At 32.9% G+C, this 24,510-nt stretch overlaps 2 protein-coding genes across 5 annotated transcripts in view; one reads left to right on the forward strand and one right to left on the reverse strand.

The window, feature by feature from the left end:
* LOC143051587 (centrosomal protein of 78 kDa-like) overlaps nt 1-7,749 on the forward strand; it is a 66,007-nt gene extending 58,258 nt beyond the window's left edge. The window contains exons 12-15 of the mRNA XM_076224470.1: nt 253-448; nt 1,472-1,549; nt 3,035-3,186; nt 4,173-7,749. Coding sequence (XP_076080585.1) covers nt 253-448; nt 1,472-1,549; nt 3,035-3,186; nt 4,173-5,091 — 1,345 coding nt within the window. The 3' untranslated portion in view covers nt 5,092-7,749. The remainder of the gene's footprint in view (nt 1-252; nt 449-1,471; nt 1,550-3,034; nt 3,187-4,172) is intronic.
* A 2,123-nt stretch (nt 7,750-9,872) lies between these two features.
* LOC143051604 (uncharacterized) lies at nt 9,873-24,497 on the reverse strand. Of its 4 annotated transcripts, XM_076224500.1 has the most exons (8): nt 24,359-24,497; nt 23,491-23,563; nt 17,855-18,020; nt 17,124-17,410; nt 17,032-17,087; nt 15,918-15,987; nt 15,327-15,383; nt 9,873-11,915 (listed from the first exon to the last, which is right to left on the reverse strand). In XM_076224500.1, exons 2-8 carry the CDS (start codon nt 23,547-23,549, stop codon nt 11,732-11,734), a joined length of 879 nt encoding a protein of 292 aa, XP_076080615.1. In that variant the 5' UTR covers nt 23,550-23,563; nt 24,359-24,497; the 3' UTR covers nt 9,873-11,731. The 4 variants fall into 4 exon arrangements, with proteins under 4 accessions (XP_076080615.1, XP_076080614.1, XP_076080617.1 ...); XM_076224499.1 differs by having other exon boundaries at nt 17,032-17,410; XM_076224502.1 differs by lacking the exon at nt 15,327-15,383 and having other exon boundaries at nt 24,359-24,496.
* Nucleotides 24,498-24,510: the final 13 nt, after the last annotated feature.

The raw sequence follows: 24,510 nt of genomic DNA on the forward strand, positions 1-24,510 counted from the left end.
TTTGCATTGGTATTATTTGGGTCTCAAATCAAAAGTGAGAAAATCTAGATTCTGCTTAAATTTTGTAAAATGACCTTTTATGAATTATAAAGTCTTATCTTAAAAGAAAAATAGGTGTTATGGGGCAAAATATTTTTACATTCATTTGTATCGTATGAAAAACACCGAGGAGTCCGAACATTTGACACTTATTCCAAAATCTCACCTAAGTACATCCTTAATATTTTAAAATTTTAAAATTCTATTTTACAGAGGTTTTCCCCCTGAGCATGTACCAGGCATATCAAATCTGTATGAAAACAGTGAAGAATTGAACCTGTCCACACAAGATCAGTCATCTATTATCATCACTAAGGAGAATGATGAAGATACGCTTAGAGAACTGGAAAAACTAAAATTAGATGACAGTGCCCTAATTACTGAGGTTAACAATATCAAGGATTTGAGGGTAAGTAACAAATGAGGTCACTGCTGTATAAATTCAGAAAGCATAATAAATTTTTTTTTAAAGACTTCAAGAATTTCCAAGATTTACAGTCTCTTATACATCCTTGGCTTTCAATGCATAAATTCAGAAAGCATAATAAAAAAATTCTTAAGACTTCAAGAATTTCCAAGATTTACCGGTTCTTATACATCCTTGGTTTTCAAATGTTCTGCTTTGAGCCTTTCTGATGAAGGTTTATCCAGAAAAGCTTTTCCTAGCTAGGGATAGCAAAGGGAATCATCTAGAAGATTTGCACAAGCCCTCAAGAGTTTTTAGCAATTCACCACAGCTGTAATTTATAATATTATGACATTAACATATGAGCTGCGTGGTACAAAATGTATAGAAATTGACCTAGTGCAAATGCATGTATACATGTACATATATATGTCTTAAATTAATTTTAGAGTATTCAAATACGAATTAAGGTGGTACCTAACACTTTAACTAAAATTAATTTGGCTCGTTTAATTTTCTTAAAATTTTGAAAAAGTATTTACTTTGACCCTTTGACAAAAATATAAAAAATTTCAAAAAATTTGAACCAACGGTTTAATCAGAAAAATTACACTGGTTATATAGCAGTTTGACAAACACTTATTTTGATCATTGAGAAGCTTAATATTCCCATACGAACACAACGTCATTAAAACGTTCTGCTGATTTTACAGAGTTATCTCCCTGTAGTGTTAGGTACCACCTTAAAAGATTATTTTTGGTCTGTTTTGTAGTGTTCTTTTTCAATTTTCAAACATTTATTTACTTTCTGTATAGATTTAATCAATCCAAAAAGGTATAGGCTTTGCTCATTGTTGAAGGCCGTACAGTTACCTATAGTTGTTAATGTCTGTGTCATTTTAGTCTTTTGTGGATAGTTGTCTCATTGGCAATCATACCACATCTTCTTTTTTATAGATGTATAGATATTTATTTGCATAATGTCGATTTCTAGACACAGCTCATATATTTACTATTTGCTTAAAGGTTGAACTAATTCAGACAAAGAGAAGAATGCACCAAGAACAAGTGGCTAGATCAAGAGCTGATAAAAGAATTGTTGAGGTAATTTGATATTGTTTTTGTTATTCTCCATTGTAGATAACTGCCTATATGGTATTGTTGTATGCTTGCCTCTTCATTTGAAAAAAAGGACCAGTCACTAATTTGTGAAATAAAATATTCTATACTTGTAAACAGTCAAATTAAAAAAATAAATAAAACATTTAGCAAGCTTCACAATTTAATGGGAAATTTAACTGTTAAACAATTTCTCACTCTGCATTGAAAGAGTAAAATACATTGAACTGGAAACAGGGAATGTGACATAAAGACGACAACAGAGCAAACAAGAGGCTCCGCAGGGTGCAGCTTTATACGACCGTAGAGGTTGAACCCTGAACGGTTGGGGCAAGTATGGACACAACATTCAAGCTGTTTTTCAATTTTTGCGGTTGTATAAAAACAGCCCAATGCCACCAATCGTTCTTCAACACAGTGATAAAATTGCACCTTCAGGTGGGGGTTCAGCTAATCCATCAACAAAAATAAGTACTAGTTCAGAAAAAATGGACGTCACACTAAAGTCCAAAACATACCAAAATAAAAAAATTTATACAAGACTATCAAAGAATATCAAAGGCCAGAAAGGTTCCTGACTTGGGAGAGGTGCAAAAATGTAGACATTTTTTCCTTTAATCTTTATGGTGGTAACTTAAATTCAAGGTCTTCATCCTCTTTTTCTTTGCTGTTAATTTGGACTTTGAAAGCTCTAAAAGTTCTGCTTTCAACCATTTTAAAACGTTAAATATGTCTTATGAGATCTCAACCCTCTCTCTATTCTTCTCGCCAATCAACAAACACAGCAATACACATAGTAAAGTTCACTTTAAAAGAAGTCTGAGTCCAATGTTAGAATAGGTAACAGAAGAAACTAAACACAATGACAACGATAAATAAATTCACAAAGAACGACTAGCAGTTACTGGCATGCCATCTCCAGACCTCAATTAAACTGATTGAAAGATTATGTCTTCATCATATATATATTTAGAATCTGGTTGTGTGGTAAATTTTATTTAAGAAATGAATGCTTCTTTTTTGTGAAAGCGTTGACCGAAGTACATTATGTAAGAAGCACGGAACAAGGCTTTTACAACCCTATGAAATCACTAAAAGAGACATTCAATATATACAATTACATTTATTTACTATGATCATGAAAACATGATTACTATCAAGTTTTTCTTTAATTTACTTGTGCACTTTATTGTGGAAACGTGTGTCATCATGTATATTACAATTCGCCGTTTCAGAATCTAATGCATTCTGGGTAATATTTTCAAAAGTGTACACCAAAACGTTGTGATTGGTTAAAAATGTCCAAAAACAATGGAAATTCAACCAATGTCGTGACGTTATTTTCATTTTGGGGTACGAACAATTAAATTACCCATAGTCCTTTAGATTCTGAAACGGCCAATTCATGGAATTCATTTTGAGGAATCAACAGTACCTGATATTTTTATTTCAATTTTCCTACCATTGTAGCTAACCTTAGATAACAAGAAATTAAAGGATGAGTGTTTCCGACTGAAACATGACAAAGGAGGAGGTTGTCTTGACGATGACAGTGTTCTTGAAGAGATTGAAGCATCGTTTAAACAGTTCCATCAATTCTTAGACTTGCTGAGAGAATCAGGGTAAAGTACTTTATATCCATCATCATAATTAGCACAGGCCTGACAGGACATATCCAGTTGAAATATATTTGGTCTTTTAAATGATAAAACCCCAATTCTATGACTGTTATATAGTATGGCTTATAGGTTGATTTTTCTTGATGGATATTTTTACAGTTTTCAAAAGGTTTTATTCATTCTTAGACTTATAAGAAGAGTTCCCATGTTACATTGAAAAAGCTTGGAATTTTATTTCAGGATTTTGAGACATAGAAATGTCTTATTTTGAAAACCTAACAATGTTAACATCAACATTTTTACCCTGATCTTAAAAAAATATAACTTTTATTATTCCTGTATTTTGTGCCACAGTGGATATGTGAATAGTCTTTGCCACAGTGGATATATGAAGTCTTTGCCACAGTGGATATATGAATAGCCTTGCCACAGTGTTACATGTAAACACATCAATACTTCGAGACCATTCAACATTTAAATTGCTGACCATTCAACTTAAAGTATTCAATGGATTATTTGTCATCATTTTTTCTCAACTCTGCTATATCTTAAGTTTGATGTGACAATTTTTATTGGAGTTAAGGGACTTTGATCATATTGAACTATCATCCACAATGACACATTTTGACACACAATTTAATTTCTCTTGTATACATTGAAGGGAAAAAATGTATGAGGGGGGGGGGGGGGGGTGTTGGAAGGCCGTTTTTGTCAGCACCCGCCAACTAGACAATTGTAATTGAGAATTATAGTGCATTATAGTGTGAAAAGTTGCTCTGATACCCATCACCCATGTATTATTAATATAATGTGCCTTCCAACCCCCCAACCCCCATACATTTTTTTCTGGAATAGCCCTAACAATATTGTAGTCCTTTGAATGAAATATCTATCTAGTCATATAAAAGTAATAATTTATTTTGTTTCATATGAAAATAATTTATTTTGTCTAAATTTAATAATAAAAAATTATTTTGTTTACATTTTAGATTAGGTCAGCTGATAACAATGGCGGGATTGGATAAAAAAGACACGCCATTTGGTAGACACATGTCATCTACAGCTTTAAATGGCAACTCCAGCTTCAGATCATCATTCATTTCATCTAGTCCCCCTAAAGTGGCCCCTAAACCTCTCAAACCTACATCAAGGCTGAATGCCTACTATGGTGACATTTCATCTAGTAAACCAGTAGGTGAGGGTCAATTAGGGGGATTTGGAAGTTCATTAGAAAAGCCTGATAAATTCACTGCCAAACTTATTGAAAGTTTTAGAGACCCTGCCATGCAAAGTGGTTATGGGGATGAAAGTTTCGAAAGACCATCCGTTAAAAAAACTGATGATTTGTATGAACGCATTTTACGTGAGACCAGTGGAGCATTTAATTCTAATGTGAGCGTTAATTCAAATGATAGACCGGACGGGAAGGGAGATAAATCCGGCATAAAATCACAAATAAAACCAGCAAGTGTGATGGATGACGAAAGGGAGACCGAAAAAGAAAATATCATGATGGACTTGAGTGAACTGACTTCACAGCTGCCGATGAGCCGGTCTCAAAATTCTGAGGAAGACCGGTCGTTACGTGATAGTTTTTATAAAGATATGTCTGAGGATGAAAGACCTACTCCTCAACCACGACCAAGAAAAATTAGCGAGTCGGATGATAAGAAGTCGGGTGGCATCAAAGTTGGAAAAGTTGAACCCATGATCGCTTCTAAAAAAGACATGAGTGAAAGAGAATCTCGGTCACGCATGAGTGATTATAACTATAGCATGGACAGTTTCGAGCAATCATACGTTAGTGAACGAGGAGAGCGGATCGTGTTAGAAGGTGACCTAGATTTAGGATTTGGAAACTCGCCTTCACCACCTGCTGAAGTTATTGAAAGTGAAGAAGATTTTTAAGGAGTTTGTATTCACTTCCTGTTCACAAGAACACTGATACTGAGCTTTCTTGTTTTTGAAGAATAATTTTTTAGTGTCATTACAGAAAATAGAAGTTACAGATTAATAAAAGCAATTGTTTCACAAATATCAGTAGGAAAACGGTGCAAAATTTAGGTCAATTGTAGAAAAAATCGGAATTTTTCGTAATGTTTATTTTAGGAAAATGTTTCAGATATTGGTTTGAAAAGAATATTTTTATTTTAAAAAAAAATTGGTGTAGCCTTAATTTTATTATTTTTTCTTTGATTTCTGTTATATGAATTAATAACCTAATTTATTAATGAATTAATTGAGTTTTATGATTATCTGAAGAATGACATTTTGATATTTGATATTTTTATACCCACTTAGAACTAATGCAATCTCTAACCACTTTATAATCATTGAAAAAATTGTTGCAGGTAAATAAAATTAAAGTACCTCTGACCTTCATTGAAAATTCAACTTATACTGTTTTTAATGCATTTTTAAGTCACACAAGCATCTTTGAATTGGAATTTTCTACCTGAAGTTCATGTTATTTAGCAGTAAATTAAAAAATGATGCAAAAAAAATGTCTATGTTGTCAAACTTTTTTTTTAAATTTGACATAGTTTTTACCTTTATGAACATTTTTTTTTTCAATTTCAGTTCAAATTATTAATACATGTATGATTTTCTTAGACCATATTTCCCTAGAACATTATGACACTGTTGGTAGCTAAATACACTAACACACATAAATTTGTAAGTGTTAGTAGCTTACACTAACACACATAAAGTTGTAAGTGTTAGTAGCTTACCCTAACACACATAAAGTTTAAGTGTTAGTAGCTTACCCTAACACACATAAAGTTGTAAGTGTTAGTAGCTTACACTAACACACATAAAGTTGTAAGTGTTAGTAGCTTACCCTAACACACATAAAGTTGTAAGTGTTAGTAGCTTACCCTAACACACATAAAGTTGTAAGTGTTAGTAGCTTACACTAACACACATAAAGTTGTAAGTGTTAGTAGCTTACACTAACACATGTAGTGTAACATTACTGTTATTTCTCAAACTTCATTGAAGCAGATTATCTTCTGCAAGTTATGTATAATACTTCGGGTGAATAGAGAGTTTGCTGATGAGTGACTTTGATATTACTCAATTTATTTCACTTGACTGGACGGAGTTTAATCGATTAGCTCACAATAAACCAGTCCATCTATAGATAGGTGTTTTAGGATAAACTCATCAATGAAGTGTCCAGTCATTGTTTTTTAAATTCCTTTGATGACACTGATAGGTGATTAGAAATCAGTAATAATTATAACGGCTATCATCCTTATCACACACATCTTCAAATAGACTGTCCTTATGCAAATTAAAACGTAAGCTCCGCCCGATCAGTTGAAATGACATTGGTAATACTAGCCTTTGAATGTCTACTGTTCCCTAGAGGGACTGAAATTTTGTGCCTCAATGAAGAGCTATGGGAAGAATTTTATGTTTAGACTATTGGAATAAGAAAACTACAAACTTTCTTCATAATTCAAAAACAGAAGTGCAGTATATAAATTGCAGTTCCCAAATACCTTAAATTCAGAAATTATTGCAATGTTTTGTTTTATCCCAAAAAATGTGACGGAGTTATATGATAAATTGAAATAATTTAAACTCACATTTTGAATTTATTATATGAAATAAAAGGTTTTTTCTGAATGTTGCATTTAAGTCTTCAAGAACGTCGCATTAATAAATGCACGCATTAGTTCCAATTTAGATTTTCATTTGGTCAAGCTGGACAGGGAATTATTGCTCCTACAGGGATCAGTAGAAACTGTATTTATCTCTTTACTATTTCAGCAAACACTCTATACTTGTATTGATTTTCTGTGATAAAACTTCTAGTCTTTGTATTATTTTAAGCATTCCAAATGGTCTGAAATTAGTTTGTTAGTTTCTACGTATAATTTTGTCACATGACCTAGCTCTGGCTTTAAACCACTATATATGTAATTCAGGAACTTTTTATTCACAATATGTTAGTATTATTGTATACTGATTTCTAATCTTAACCAGTGGCGGATCCAGAAATTTTCATAAGTGGGGGCCACTGACTGCCTAAGAGGGGGCCCGCTCTGATCATGCTTCAGTTATTCTCTATATAATCAACCAAATTTTTCCAAGGATATTTTTCCGGAATTCATGAAGTTAACTTTGTTGTTTAATCATTTGTTACTACACAGCCAAATTGTATTTATATGAATTTCAAATTAAATTAATTTTAACAAGAATTTCATGTGCAACTATTCAACATGAATTTCATTTTACATGAAGAAAGGACAAATTAAATTTTTCAAAAAAATATTACTTTTCTTTTTCAAAAATGTTAAAATTTATTGTATCTGTGATATTTTCTTTTTTTGTGCATTTAGAGGGCCAAATAATCTCATGTGTTTATATTTTTTGTACATTAATTGTGTATAAAAGTAAGGAAAAAAGAGGCTGCTTGTTAACATATTTCAAATGGATATAATCTTAGAAAGTTTTTGTGTTTTGAGCTGTCATAGGAGCTTACATTGTGTATCTACATTTGGTAGAATGCTTTTTTATATGATTATTTATTTAGTAATAAATATGGAAACATTAGCACATCTTAGAGTTTGATTTGTTTCAAAATCTTATGCATTCTGGGTAATATTTTTTAAAAGTGTATACCAAAAAGTGATTGGTTTAAAATGTTTCAAAATCTAATGCATTCTGGGTAATATTTTTAAAAGTGTACACCAAAACATGATTGGTTTAAAATGTTTCAAAATCTAATGCATTCTGGGTAATATTTTTAAAAGTGTACACCAAAACGTGATTGGTTTAAAATATTCTCAACAATAGAAATCCATCCAATGGTGTAACTTTATTTTCATTTTGGTGTACGAACAATGAAATAACCCATAGTTCTTTAGATTCTGATGAAAAGGTGAGTTAAGGCCCTATGTATTACTTTGTACGTCTTATATTTCACTGTAAATTTTTGTGTTTGGTATTAAATGAGCTTGGTTAGATAGATTCAAACCTGCGACTTCTGTTGCAAAAAGCTTGACATACATTGTAGTGATAGTGATCCAGTGGCAGTGTTAGCCATCTTCTTAATAGCCTAATATTTCAGAAGGAAGAAGACCTGGATCTTTCTTACTTTGTATTTAGATACCTTATGTCACTCTCTTAATAGTAGTAGGGCAAGTATATTTTGTATGTGCACACCTTACAAGTCCTCATGCCAGTCAGTTTTCACTTGACCTCATCATTTCATGGATCAGTGAACAAGGTTAAGATTTCAAGGTAAAGTCCATTTCTCAGATACTATAATCAATAGGTCTGCTATATTTGGTGAATTGAATAATTGTAGGGTGTACATGTCAAACTGGAAGGTGTCATCCAACCTTGACCTCATTTTCTTGGTTCAGTGGTTAAAGTTTGTGTTTTTTATAATATTTTATGTTGTACATGTCAGTTTGGCAGGTTACATTTGACCTTGACCTCATTTTGACGGTTCATTGCTCAATGTTATTATTTTGTTATTTGGTCTGTTTTTTTTTGTACATTAAGCAATAGGTTAACTATATTTGGTGTATGGAATGATTGTAATGTGTATGTCTGTTTGGAAGTTGTCATCTTACCATGACCTCATTTTCATAGTTCATTGGTTTATCTCAAGTTTTCCTGGTTATGTTTGTTTTCTAGATACTGTACACAATAGGTCACCGTCAACTATATTTTGAGGCATGTAATGATTGCAAGGTGCGCATATTTGTGTGGAAGGGTACATTTGACCTTGACCCCCATTTTTTTGGTTCATTGATCAATGTTTTCCTGGTTAAGTTTGTTTCTTAAATACTGTGTGATATATTCAAAGTATTTATGGTGTATTTCCAGTTTGGTTTATCTGACCTTGACCTAATTTTCTCAGACCTTATTAATTTAAAGTGATAGTTGTATTAAAGCTTCATATTTAGGACCAACAACATAAAAGCCATTGGTGAGTAAAGAAAAGGAGACATTTCATCGAGTGCACTCTTGTTTAAATTAGATACACTAATATACCATGATTGTGGCCAAATTTGGTTAAATTCAGCACAGTAGATTCAGTGAAGATTTTTGTAAAAGCTTATGATAGACGACAAATGCCAAGTGATGAGAAAAGCTCACTCTGCCCTTTACAGTGAACTTGATCTGTAACTTGTAATGATAAAACTATATACCAATTTTCAAATCAACATCTTCAAGAATGACAAAAAAAAGTGTGGAAAACTGATTTGAGCGGCTGACGAATGGGCACACATAGTGCAAACCTTTAGTCAAAATCAACTTCGCCAGTAAGGGACTTATTACTATATTATATATAATATTTGACACCTTACATGGTCTATGACACATCCTCTTGTTTGAGTTGTGTTGCCATTTTCATCATGTATTGCTACTGTAATGCTGCCTCTTCATGGAGAAAGTCAACCCCCAGGGAATAGTGTTAAGCAAGACTAAAAGGATCTATTAAGTGTTGGGTTCAATATTAGTTTACTAGGTGTATAGTTGTTTGCGTCAATGTTGTTTGGACTTCATTAGATAGTCGTCATATTGGCAATCATACCACATCTTTTTATTTTTAAAATGGTTCCACCTAAAAAGGTAATGCTCTTGCTCTTTGATCACATGGCTGTCTCTTTTGACACATTCCCCAGTTCCCTTCTCTGTTCTATTCAACAAATTAAACTACATACTGCTTGAATTTTTTACTTTTTGTTCATAAAATTGATATGTTTTAAAATTCTCTACATAAAAACTAAAAAAAAGATATACATAGGTACCTATCTACAAATATTTTTAAACAATAATCATGATAATGTTAAAGCATTTTATTACTTATAAGTACGTCATTTTTATAGATTTTCAGACATTTCAATCATTTAATAACTGAAACACTTCCCATTTGCCCCTTTTCGAACATAAAGTTTATAACATTGTCTACAAAATCACATGGAGCAACAGAAGACACACAAAAATGGTTATTTTCTTTTAAAAAAACAAAAAAACAAACATAAAAAGATGAAACAAAAATTTAACAATGATTACATGATTTAAATGATTTCCTACACTTTTAACAAAAATGGTCTTCATTATCATGAATAGCAGAACCTTTCTTTGGAAAGATCAAACCTCCATTGACAATTTGTGAAAGAGAATGAACAATGTTGATCAGTGGCAGATCCAGGGGGTTGGGACCCCAGCCCCCCTTTTTTTTGGACGATCAATGCATTTGAATGGGGACATATAGTTGTAACCCCCCTTTTTAAGATTGCTGGATCCGCCCCTGTTGATGGCTTATCTTTTGTTCCTTTTTGGCAAGTTGAATGGGGACTACATGTAATGTTTCAAAAAAATTCTAGATTCAACCCATGAAAAATAACACACATGAAAATATTAATAAAATACATCTATATAACATGAGTATTACATAGGAACATCAAATGCAAGCAATATTTTAGAAGGCCATTCTAAACAAATAATTTTTTTTAGCATTCATATTTTCATATATTATGACTAGTACATTTAAATTTTTAAATAAATAGAATCAGTTTAAAGAATGCACATGCATGAATGATAGAACTACTGAATACTTTTGCATGAGATGTAAAATGTCTAACGAAAAAATATGAATATAAAATTTAAGTCAAAATTAACAAGATTCTTCATTATAATTTCTACTTCAACAAAAAGAGGCCTGCCATTTATCATATAAATTTACTATTTGTTAAATGTTTATAAGAAAATAGAAATTTAAAACAACATTTTAAACTTTCTCAATTCAAACAGGCTGCATACAATGAAAAAAAAGGAGTTTCTAAAAATACTTTGCAAATTGTGGTTTTGAATCTGAATTTTTGGGTACCAATTTTTAACGTTTCAGGAAAACTAGCATTTTTATGGATATTGGATTTCCATGTTTTGCAAAAAGTCTGCATGAAAGCTTACATAAAATTTGTTATTCTTTTGAACATTTAAAATTCACCTGTTTCCACAAAAAACTCATATCCCAGAAATAATAGCTAATCCACAATATAATATAAATTCAATTCTCTCCACCCATTCCTTTTCCTTTTGACTACTTTAAACTAACATTGACTAAGGTTCACAAGAATACATAAATTGTTTTATAACTCAAAATTCAAATAATAGACTCTTTATGGCATAATATTCATTCAAAACATCTCTATTAAACAGAGTAATGCAGGTATACAAAGAATAATATATATCTAATCTCTATCACCTTAAGCAAACCAGTTAAAATTAGAGTTTTAACCCATGTCCCAATGTTTTTCCATAACATTTCTAACATCTACTCCTTGAAATTCTCTGTCGATTATTAAATACCGTGGGTAATTAATCGATAATTACTAACATATGTCTTTCAGCCATTATGATTCTTCTCAAATAATTTCAGTAGCCCAATTACACAATAGCACTGAAACGTGGTGGTGAGTTTTAAGTCAAAAGACGCTAATTTTCAATCAAGTCTAATTCTTCCATGTCTTGGCCATTCGTCGACACAACCTTCTTTTTATTGTTTCTTCTGTCATCAGTTTTGTTGCATGTATGAATCCAGATCAGCATCCAAGCTGCTTTTTGTCTTGCTCATGTAGGCTTCCAACTGGTTGTCTAGTTCCTCTTTTGATATTGGACTTTGACCTCCACGACCTCTCTGACCTCCTCTGCCACCTCTGAACCCACCACGACCTCTGTTGTTGCCACCACCTCTGGCCCTGTAAAATAAGAGGGATGATAAAAGATCTGATTTCACATTAAAAACATGCATTGTGGTTAATTGTAAACTCTGTGTTAACCTAGGGTTCTCACTACGGATTTTTCAAGGTCAGTCTTTAGCCATGAACAGAGGGAGGATAATATTTTACTGCCACATAATATAGTTATTCAGTCTCCATGTCAAAATACAGCATGGAACGGAATCAAAATTTCATTATTTTAAAAACATTTGTTATATAATGTTAATATAACAAGAGTGCACACGCTGAAATGTCTCGCCTTCTATACTAATCATTGATATTATGTTGATAGTCCTAAGTATAAAGCTAAGCTTTATAACAACTGTCACATAAACTTAACATTAACCAAGATAACTAAACATAGACCAATGAACCTTGAAAATGAGGTCAAGGTCAGATGAACCATGGCAGGCAGACATGTACAGCTAACAATGCTTCTATACAACATATATAGTTGACCTATTACTTATAGTTTAAGATAAATAGACCAAAACACAAAAACTTAACACTGTGCAATGAATCGTGAAAATGAGGTCACGTCAAATAAAACCTGTGCGACTGACATAAAGATCATAAAATATTTCCATACACCAAATATAGTTGACCTTTGGCATATAGTATTAGATAAAAAGACCAAAACTCAAAAACTTAACTTTGACCACTGAACCATGAAAATGAGGTCAAGGTCACATGACATCTGCCCGTTAGACATGTACACCTTACAATTGTTCCATACAACAAATATAGTAGCTATATAGACCTATTGCATATAGTATGAGAAAAACAGACCAAAACACAAAAGTTTAACTTTGACCACTGAACCATGAAAATGAGGTCAAGGTCACATGACATCTGCCCGCTAGACATGTACACCTTACAATCTTTCCATACAACAAATATAGTAGACCAATTGCATATAGTATGAGAAAAACAGACCAAAACACAAAAATTTAACTATAACCACCGAACCATGAAAATGAGGTCAAGGTCAGATGACACCTGCCAGTTGGACATGTACACCTTACAGTCCTTCCATACACTGTATATACTAGCCCTATTGCTTATAGTATCGGAGATATGGACTTGACCACCAAAACTTAACCTTGTTCACTGATCCATGAAATGAGGTCGAGGTCAAGTGAAAACTATCTGACAGACATGAGGACCTTGCAAGGTATGCACATATCAAATATAGTTATCCTATTACTTATAATAAGAGAGAATTTAACATTACAAAAAATTTGAACTTTTTTTTCAATTTGTCACTGAACCATGAAAATGAGGTCAAGGACATTGGACATGTGACTGATGGAAAGTTCGTAACATGAGGCATCTATATACAAAGTATGAAGCATCCAGGTCTTCCACCTTCTAAAATATAAAGCTTTTAAGAAGTTAGCTAACACCGCCGCCGCCGGATCACTATCCCTATGTCGAGCTTTCTGCAACAAAAGTTGCAGGCTCGACAAAAATGTATGTGTTCAGTTGGTTCAACATTTTAAACAATAGCACTAAAACATGCAATTTTTATTAATTTTACAGTTTACAAAACTCATGAGCTCACCTCAGTGAGAACCTTGTTAACCAGAAACAAGGCTACACCAAACCCTGTCTATGTGTATATTAAAAAGTTGTACATGTAGTAGGAAAGTTGAGTAATAATTGTAAATTGAAAATCAAATCCCTGGTCTTACTAAAACAGAATTAAAACTGTTAAATAGGAGGTATGTAACAATCTATTTCACACTAAAAATCTGTTACATGTGCTAAAAAATTTACAAAAGGTAAGACATTTAGTCGGTATAATTAAAACGATGCTTTAAGTGTAATACTTTAAAAACAGTCTACTTATGTTAAAAGTAACACTTTTCTCGGAGCAATAAAACTCTACTAACATGACTAAATTAATTGTTATCTTTCAAATGATAAAAAAGCTATATCTACAAAATCAAGCAACATATTCAAACTGGCAACCAAATAAAATAATAATTTAGAGGGATGTTTAGTTTACAGATTAGCCTTCAGCATCTTTTTCTCATAACAATTGCCCTTTTTTTTCTTTTTACCGAATTTAGGTTTATATAGTCTTCAAATATCCCCAAAAGTCTAAATACACAAAAAAAGATTTGATTTTTGGGTGATATTTGCCACTTTCAGCATTCTTTGACATATTTGGTGGCCTGGTTGAGGAAGCCAGAATGCCAAATAAAATGACATGCAGACTTCATTTATAACAAAGTTATGAATCTTTATAATTTCTCTATTTGAATTGCCGTTTTAAAAGTGTACACCAAACACCAAAGCGTTGTGATTGGTGTTTAACATTCTAAACAAATGAAATTGCAACAAATGACTTAATTTTAATTTTGGTGTACGATCGATGAGATTACCCATAGTCCTTTAGATTCTGAAAAGGGGAATAAGATACAAGTGCTTTATATATGACCATCTTTGGACCCGTTACACACATCTATTATAAAAAAATCAAAATAAGTAATACAAAAAGAAAACCACTACAAGGTGCTAATGTAAAAATACATATTGATACATAGTCTAGGCAAACTACAGAATTAAAACTTCAATCTCCAAGATTACAAATTGTTTTATAGAAAAGGTGAAACTGCAAACTTTGTGTTTTCAATGTATAGTTTTGTTATTAGGTGATTTCCGTCATATCAATTTGAAGCAATTTAAAATACATTAAAGCAATACATAGAATGTAAAGGTGAGGTGTGTGCCAAAACCCTTACCCGTGAAAATTTGAAAAGATTGAAGGTGCATTTACACAATCATGAGATCAATATTTTATTTCTCTTTCATGACATGGCTTTAAATATGAGCATGTACTAAATGGATACAAATAGGTTTTATCATTTAAGTTTTGAAATTTGGAGTTCATTATTTTTGTTATTTTACTTTTTGTTATCAAACAAACAATTGATTTTTTACTTTAATTTCTTTTTTAAATTCTGCCAGTACATTTTGTTTTTATGTCTTTGTTATATTACAATATCAATTTAGAGTAGTAGCTTGTAAAATAACCAATTACAAAAGTGTTTTTTTGTCTCTCTAAATTATGTGTGTGTTTTTTTTTGATTTTTTTTTTTGGGGGGGGGGGGGTCTTACAGATCCAATATTTAATCTTTTTCTTAAATATTTAGACTAATCACCATTTTTACAACAGATAACATTTATTGAATATCTTTGAGTTTGACAAACCTTAAAACCAGGCATTTATAAGGTTAAAAAATACCAAGTCCTTTAGACTCTAAATTGCATACAATAGTACATAAAAATCAGGTCAAAAAATCTACATGGCCCAAGCAGGATAAAAAGAAAATAAGCAAATTTCTGTTTGGAGATTGAAGTAACTAAACCATGCCCTCTTACTGTCGATTGCCTCTAAAGTTTCCTCGCTGGAAACCTCCTCTTCCACGTTCCTGACCTCTAAAAACCAATATAAACATATGAATATAATATGCTTCAGAAAACTAAAACACTGAACATTTCTTCACCACACGTTATGACATATTTTTTTGTATTTTAAACCTATAGAGATACTGTAGATTCATTTACTTTCGTGGGTATCAATTTTCGTGGATTGAGGAAAACTTTCATTTTTGTGAATATTTGATTTCGTGGTTTTTCCAATCTCTGCATACAAAGACTTTAGAAAATTAGTAATTCGTTTAACATTTTAATCTGTGGTTCAACTGTACCCACGAAAATTAGTATTCAACAATGATAATGAATCTACAGTAATAGATCTGCTTGTAAAATTCTATCAACTGTTAACTCAATTGGACAACCAATACATAACAAATAGAGTACTCCTATGGTTTCGACCAAAACCAAAACAAAGGAAACGAATTGTAAAAAGTTTTTTTTAAATGTGTATTTGTGTAATTGCTAAAATATCTTTCATCTTCATATGTGGTCTTTTTTCTACCCCAAAAATATCTGTTATCACAGTTTGTTTACCTGAACCCTCCTCTGTTACCACGGAAACCCTGTGTTTGTCCTCTTCCTCCTCTGTTACCACCTTGAAATCCTAAAAAATATGTAAATGTCAATTTAACTAATTCTTACGCTAAGGCCAAAAAAAATATATGTCTGTTTACGGTTACATCATCAAAATAAATAGGGTAGGTAGGTCGGTATTTCCATTTTATTATTTTTTTCCTTTTTATTTTTTGAGCCATGATTTTGAGTTGTGCAGTCCAGCTTGCTGTGGTCCGAGTTGTCCATGGGCCGAGTTTACCCGTATTTATAATGATTGGATTATGTCCCTTTGTTATTGATTGGAAAAAATGGTGGCAAAATGTTAATTTCATCACGTGATCCGCAAATTTCCTTAAAACAGCTATCATATTCATGATAATGAACATTGGGATGTATCAGGCAACACTATCTTCACTTTTAACACGTGTTCAGTTTATTTTTCATTTTACGACGGCAATAAAATGGCTTAGGGTCGGCGCTTAAAATAGGGTCGGTCCGGTAACCGTAAACAAGACATATATTTTTTTTGGCCTTCTAATATAAGAACAACATATAAACAACACAGCTCTGTTAAATCTTCTATTTTAGGACTAGTGTTACTGTTTTTGTTGTTCTATTAGACATCACCCAGTGGCTTAATGTTGGGGTCATGTTGATCAAACATAGATCAGTGAGGGTGGTAAAGGGTTATTTTCGTGCAACGTGTTTTGCCATTTTTATTTCACGTGCAGCCAAGAAAAAGGTTCATAATTCACCGTGTTTCGTGAAATTGGTAAAAAGATTAACGTGCAAGGCATTTTTAATTGTTTGTTCATCGTGAAATGGCAGTTTTATTTCGCGTTCTTCCGTGCAGATACCCCCCTTTAGGCCCCTAATGAGTCTGGTTTTCTATGTTGTGTTTTGTATACTTTTGTTTATCCTTTGATCTTTTTTTAAAACATGTCGTTGTTAGTTTATTATCACCTTTCGAGTTTGAATGGCATTTTGGTATCTTTTGCCTTTTCCACATAAAATAATGAACTATGTTATGAGAAAAACAAACTGTAGACTCATTATTATTCATTGGTCACAAATTTCTATTAAGTTAAGTTACCTCTTCCTCTCTGCATTCCTCCTCTTCTTCCTCTGTTTTCTCCTCTGCCACCTCCAGCACCACCTCTCTGTACAAACCCACCCTGCTGACCTCCACCTCTCTGGACGAATCCACCACGTTGACCTCTACCCCTCTGGACAAACCCACCACGTTGACCTCTATTTCCTCCCCGTACCATCTGGTTCCCTGTGGGAGATCCTGGAGTACTTCCACTTCCTCCTCTTCCTCCACGACCTCTGCCTCTCATTTGACCTCTACCTCTCATCAACCTGCCTTGACCTCTTCCACCTCTGACAATTGCTCCACCACCACGACCACCTAGGGTCAAACGAGACTTGACACTGGTGTTTCCAAAACCTAGTCTTTGCTTTAATGACTTCTGAAAATGTAATAAATTTTTAATTTTTAACAAATTGGCTGTTGGAACAGTTGGACATGTACAAGTTTTCTACAAGCATGACAAATGCATTTACTTTGCAATAATAATCATAGTAATTTTTCAGATTTTCAAAATAAATCTGCTTACAACACTTGTTCCAAGACAAGGTTTAAGCAGGGACAGTATTGATTTGAGGATATTCCTAGTCCCATGTTCAATGGTAGAATATCATTTATTAAAATAGGTAAATACTCTGCAATTTGTGATATCTAGGGGCTTGACATGGGATGCATAAAATCTCACTATAATCATTGTTATATTTAATCTCACAAATAAATAGAATGCATTGCAGCTCAATAGTCTTACTGTCCATTTCAACGTGGATTTCATTGCACTTTGTGCAAATTGTAATTCAGAAATTGTCATAGTGAGAAGTTTGTTTACCTTTTTGATTTTCAATGCTGCCTGTACACTTGGCCTGTTTGCCATCTGCATGGCGAGTCTCTTGTTGGCTGCTGTTGCTTGGTGCTGGGCAGCCATCTTTGCCCGGATGTTTGACACGCTGGCTTGCTGGGCTGGTTGCCTCACAGTGGCTTGAATCGTGGAAAATCTTTGGTTGGACGAAGGAAAGAAATGTTATTTATAGTTATGCTGCCATTTTTTGTACATACATGTATGTCATTGTGTGGCTGGTTTTTGTCATGCAACTTCTGAATGAAGGAAACATTTGAAGATTTCAAAGTTTTAAAGCAGAAACTCAAATCGACACAAGAAAAAACTCCCACAGTAATGCACACAAGAAAACAAACTGACAAAAAGAAAAGATATTCAACTGCAATGGTCATGATGGTCAAAGAAATACAAACAACTCAATACAAACTATAGGATTAGGCCTAAAATAAAATTTCATTTGTTTGGCATTGCCGCCCGACCCACTGAAAAACTTGCCGCCCAAATAATTTTATTTGCGTTTCAGAAATTTATTTTTTTTTATTTAAAAAAAATCGAAATTGTGCCGGAATTTGATCGTATCCGCCGAGTTTGTTCCTGGCTTTACTTATTTGAAATCAAGATCTTAAAAGCGCTTGCCTTACACTGTATTGGGAGCAAACATTTAAATGACATGGAATAGAAAAAAGTCTGCCAAAAGTAATGTCTAAGAGGCCGGCAGGGGAAGGCATCTCCCCATGCTGCAATGCATTGGTTAAGGGAGATGGATTTTATCAAAAATCAAATTTTCATGCAGCTATTCTTCGAAAGAAACGTTCTGAGAGACCTTGTAGAGGACTCAATTTTATCTTTTGTAAAGCAGAAACAGATGATTTCTGCTTGACTTTGTCGCTTCATGAGATAGAAGTTTTTCACCGGGACATCACAGAATAAATATGCGTGGCTCTTACATTTGTTGAATTTATTAAATATTTGAAATTTATCATTGACAAATTTTCCCTTGAATCAGAGAACAAAGTATCTACTATAGTCAGAACCACAATGATGCTGATGATTCAAGATAATTATGACTGTAAGCACCAAAGCTTAAAGACCAAAATGATTTACAGGTTTATAGTAGTTTTGTACCAGTAGATGCTAGCCTGGTACAAAACATACATATTTTAAAGACTAGCATCTTGTGTCAATTGAAGTACTTCCCCCTTTTCTTGCCTTTCCTCTTAACATGAATAAGATAATTCTTCAAACATAAAAGATACTGACAGAAACATATTTATAAATGTATCTAGTGTACTAGTGATGAATAAAATCCCCTCCTTTTCCACAATTCAAAGGGCTCATTAATTTATCTGTATTCATGTAATGCAGGTCCAGATTTCTGTTAATCAAACAAGCATAAGAACCCATAATTTATTTATCTGCAAAAATTGTCTGTCCTGCTGCATATTTCTATTTTCAATTTATGATACGTTTTAAACCTAGCCCTGAAAAACCTTGCACTTGGATAATATTAGTATAAACACCATGTCTATTTGTGCCAACCTTCCAATTTTTTAATTTTTGCTATCCTAATTTGGAACAGATCCTTTATCCTCAAAACTTTATATCAGGGACAGTAGGCGTGTTTGTATGGTAGTTCGTCACACCTTGCATGTATGATTACTAGCCGTCAGGTATTGGTTTGAGCCCTAGTTGGGCACTAACGGTTGCAAAATTAAGGTTTGATTTTCATTTCATATGTGATAATGTTAGTGTTCTCCCAAGGATTTTTTGATAGCGCTGTGGTAAGCACGCGATGTTAGATTCATTTACCATTTTTACATAATGTTACATTTATATACAACTATACCATGTTGGTTATATTATTTTAAATATACATTAACCTGCATTTTGTATGCTTTCACAAAAATGGAAAAAAGTATTTTAAATATTATGTTTGAAAAATCAAAATGCCTAGAGAATTTATATAATTTGATTTCATTACCACCCTTCCAATCCTTTTTTTGTGATAGTAAGTACGTTAGTCTGTTAGTCAGTTTCCTCCCGCAGGTTGGCATTTTCCTTCAAGTACTACGGTTTAGTACGCCACTAAAACTGACTGCCATGAAATTACCCATATGGTGTAGAAAGTGATGTTTATAAAACCAAAGCAATTTTTTAAAATCTTTGTCCATTTGTACAAGGAGCCGTAGTGGTTGAGCCATTTAACTTATGGTAATTTTACCAAACGGTGACCACAACTTCAAGATGTGACATCAGGCCTCTGTTCAATGGGCAGTCCCACAATAAAAGTTTAATTTTCACGTCATACATTTTATATGGTTAATTTGTCAGTTTCCTGCCTCAGTTCTGTGTTTTTTCTGGGTACTTTGGTTAACTTTGCCAATAAAACTGACCGTCTTACATGAAATTATCCATATGATGTAGAAGGTGACATTGACGGTTGACCCCTTTCATAGAAACCACCAGCATGTACACACAAAAATGCTGCAATGCTTTAGACAACATTGATTTAGAGACTTCATGATTTACATGTATAAAGCTTTTAAATGTAAAAAAAAAAAAATAATTTCCCTACCTACCTACCCACCTGCTGATAGTGTGGGTCGGCAATGCCAAACAAACAATTTTTTAAGGGTGGCCTTACTCTTAGGCAAAATGTAATCTAAAAAGGTAAGCAGTTCATGTCACAGATATATAGATCACTCATGGTACAAAGAGGTAGACAAATCTCTTTCAATACCTTTTTCAAAGAGCCGGAAGACTTGTTAATTTTAGGATAAATAAAACAATTAATGTAAGAGACACAAAAAAAGACACTTTTGGGAACTTCTAAATACTGACGCCATTCGAAAACTGGATCATGAGGCATTAGAATTTTTGTAACATTGTCACGACTATAAAAACATATCATCAATATTAATATCATGAATCATTGTACAATAGTTTCCTGTTTTTCCTCTTATACAATGTATGTTACTAACTGAGTCAGAAATTATTCCTCTAATATGTTACTAACGGTTTTAGAAATTATAACTTTAAACGCAGTTGGCGAGTAACATTTCTTCAAACAAAGACACATATAAATGAAAACAGCTGCATACATTGAAGGTCTTGAACATTGATCAGGCTACGTAAGAACAACCCTGATGACTTGACCGACCACATAAAATTTGATAAATTGGCTGCAGCGATAGAAATTTTGTGAGCATTTCTTAAAAAATGTTTGCCAAATACCCGAGTTGTAACACTTGTAACTTATCTAATGAAAAAATTGTGACAGAATCTATCAAACCATATTCATTTGATTCATTGACAAATTACAAATAGTGATCAGTAATTCATTACCAAAAAGTTAAACAGGACTTAAAAATAGTGAAAATCACATATTTTTTTTTATCGAAACAATATTTCCCAGACTTTTAGGCTAATAATCATATGTCATATCTAATTTCCCAAAAGTTTGCTTCAATTAATTCTGTGACGCCTATGTCTGATTGAAAAAAAATAAACTGTCATTTAGTCTGTAGAAGAAAAAAAAGAGGGACGAAAGATACCAAAGGGACAGTCAAACTCATAAATCTAAAACAAACTCACAACGCCATGGCTAAAAATGAAAAAGACAAACAGAAAAACAATAGTACACATGACACAACATAGAAAACTAAAGAATAAACAACACGAACCCCACCAAAAACTAGGGGTGATCTCAGGTGCTCCGGAAGGGTAAGCAGATCCTGCTCCACTTGTGGCACCGGTCGTGTTGCTTATGTGCTTATGACGTTAATATAAATAAGATGTGGTATGTGTGCTAATGAGACAACTCTCCATCTAAGTCTCAAAATATGAAAAAGTTAACAATCATAGGTCAAAGTACAGCTTGTCTTGGCCTGGAGTTGAACCATACACAATTCTAAAATGTTTGAAAACAGCAATAATGAAAAAGTAGGACAAAAGATCCACTAACAACGAAGTATGAAAATAAGAATACCTACACGAACAGAAATTGGAAACAACTTTGAACAATAATGATAAATCAAGAGAGCAGTTTAAAAGACATCTGATGGCATAATTAGATCATCAGAAAATGTCTTGTGAAACAAAACATGTCACCAGGCAAAATTTTGTGACATAAAACTCTTTACAAAGTATGAGCATCAGACACAAAGCTTATGAATCACCAGAAACTTTGGTTAAAATGTGACTTGCCCTTAAAAAAAAATTAAGCTTGCAGAGCACTGCAGACTCACTTTTGATTACAACGTTAGAGACTGTGTCACCCGAAATGATCTTGAGATACAAATCGCTAGATATCATCTCAACATTTAACGAGATGCCGAACTGATCTTGAGATAGAAAAGTGAATAATATAAGATATAACATCAAATGAGACAGAACATGAACTTCACATGTATAAATTTAACATAAAATCTGCAGATATCATGTGAAAGGTCATGAAGATGTGATAGTAGAAATCATGTGAAAGAGGTCACGTGACAACAGAATGATGTGACAGTAAACAGGAACTAAAATGTCACCACTAGAGAAGTTATTGGATAGAACTTACGACTTAGATGAAATAAAGTAGCCATGATTGATCCCATAGATTGAAAGAAAACCAATGTGACCATTGCATGAAAATAACAACTGAGAAATATCAAAGAAAAGAGTAATTTCCCCTTCAGAAGAAAAGTATTTTCATAAGACTGTTTGATAATTTTCAATTAATAATTCAAATTTAAATATTAAAATTAATTTCTCTTTGATTGTTTGACACCATACTACACTTTACACTTTGTCTAAAAATACAATTTAAAATTAATTGTCAAATTAATTAAACATAAGAAAAACAAATTCAAACTGAATTTAAGGAAAAGTCATTTAATTATTGCTTTCGATTATACTTTATATGAGTTTAAAATAGGAAATAAGATTTTTCTTACCATTATTACTTTAATATATGACATTAACTTTTAGCAAAAAAACATGCAAGAAAATATCTAAAGTGAAGCTTTTTCAAATCTAGAAAATCTAGTCTTGTACATGCATGTATAGAAAAGTTCAGTATAGTAACTGGATTTTTGTTATTTTGCTATCCACATGATCCAATGACACTGCTCTGTGCTTGTGGTTTACTATCGTTTCTCTCAAGACTTATTGCCATGTATTGCAACTCTTTCTGCTTTGCCACTTGTCAAATTTCAGCCTCTTTGACTCTAGTTTTTGTCCTTTTTCACCTGTGGCCAACAGGATAGAACATGTTACTTATAACCATACATGTTAAACATGTGTATTGTTAGACTAGCATGCAAGCATGCAATCTGATTCATTTAACATATTAAGTGGCAAAATCAGGTTTTGAGCCCAATTGCACATTTGTGCAGTGGCATTTTTTCATTTTGGCTTGCATAGCTTTTTGTTGTCATTCTCTTTTGCACTAGCCTTGAAAGAAGGCATCTAGCCACAGAGAAGACTTCTGGTCAATAGAAATGACCTTTGGTCAATAGAAATGACCTTAATTTGGTCATTAGAGAAATGACAGATAGAGAAAAAATTCTCTCTAAATTTCTTTCCTTCCAACTTTTCCAGGCAATCTCTGCCAGGAACATGCTCCTCCTCCATCTCCTCACCTATCATTCAAAGACATCTTAGTGGTACTCTTCAGAACAATCTTAGCTGGAACCGCCATCTTTCTTTAATTATCTGAATAAACTGTTAAGGAAATTAGAAATGACTAGAAGTAAAACATATTTAATTCATACTTGTTTCAGGCAAAAATACAAAAAAATTATGTGTTTGTATATTCGACGCTAGTCGTAGACCTGCCATATTTGTTTTTTTTTTCATTCTGGTTCTTAAATGAATAGATTGATGCCCAATTTATATAATTCCAAGGCCGTCAGTTGGCATCAGAAGCGACGAAGCAGCGCATCTATTTTGGGTGGGCAAATACCCACTTTTTGATATGGGACGAGCTCTGACGTCGCACGGCCCAAGCTTGTCTGGCAAAACAGCCGTTGGACGTCAGAGTAATCTCGGACTAAAAATTTGTGAACAAAACACTAATTTGACTAAAACCAGTATTTAGATTGGTTGATTTTTGAGTCCAAGTTCTAGAAAGTTTTATGACAGCATAGGCTAGGCTTTTCTTTCATAACACTACTCAGTTTTTTGCCTTGGGAATATAAAATGTGTGCTGGAAACCCCAAATCCATTACTGTTTATTATTCAATCAATCTATGTATCTATTTCTGCACGATAAATGTTTTATTGCCAATGTATCTCTTATGGTTTGATCAACTTCAAACAATTGGGAGTAGTTATAACCCTTTGTGGAGAAAAGGGAGACCGTTTAAAGCCCTATCGTAATTTGATAGGGTTGACAACTTGCACCGACAACTTTTGCCATCGGAGTCGGCTTATTTGATTTTCTTAGTCATGATCAACTTTGTAATCTGTAAAACATGAACCAAAATATGAATTTGTAGATAAGGATACATAATTTTTTGTTAAAATTTGCTTAAGTTTCGAATTGACTTCGATGAATTTGGATGATGATTCTGAATCTGCAAAACATAAAACGTCAACAAACCGATACCGGAAGTTCATAAAATATTAGAACTATTCGGCTCTAAATAATGATAAAAAAA

The sequence above is a fragment of the Mytilus galloprovincialis genome, chromosome 11 (genome assembly GCF_965363235.1).
Source record: "Mytilus galloprovincialis chromosome 11, xbMytGall1.hap1.1, whole genome shotgun sequence".
Classification (NCBI taxonomy): Eukaryota; Metazoa; Mollusca; class Bivalvia; order Mytilida; family Mytilidae; genus Mytilus; species Mytilus galloprovincialis.

Bases quoted from the DNA above. Each gene is read 5' to 3' on its own strand.
- LOC143051604 (XM_076224499.1), bottom strand. From the start codon at position 23,549: ATGGCGGTTCCAGCTAAGATTGTTCTGAAGAGTACCACTAAGATGTCT. The intron at 15,988-17,031 runs GTAACTTAACTT...CATATTTTTTAG, and splicing joins AGGAATGCAGAGAGGAAGAG to GATTTCAAGGTGGTAACAGA. The intron at 11,916-15,326 runs GTAAGAGGGCAT...CTTATTTTACAG, and splicing joins AACTTTAGAGGCAATCGACA to GGCCAGAGGTGGTGGCAACA.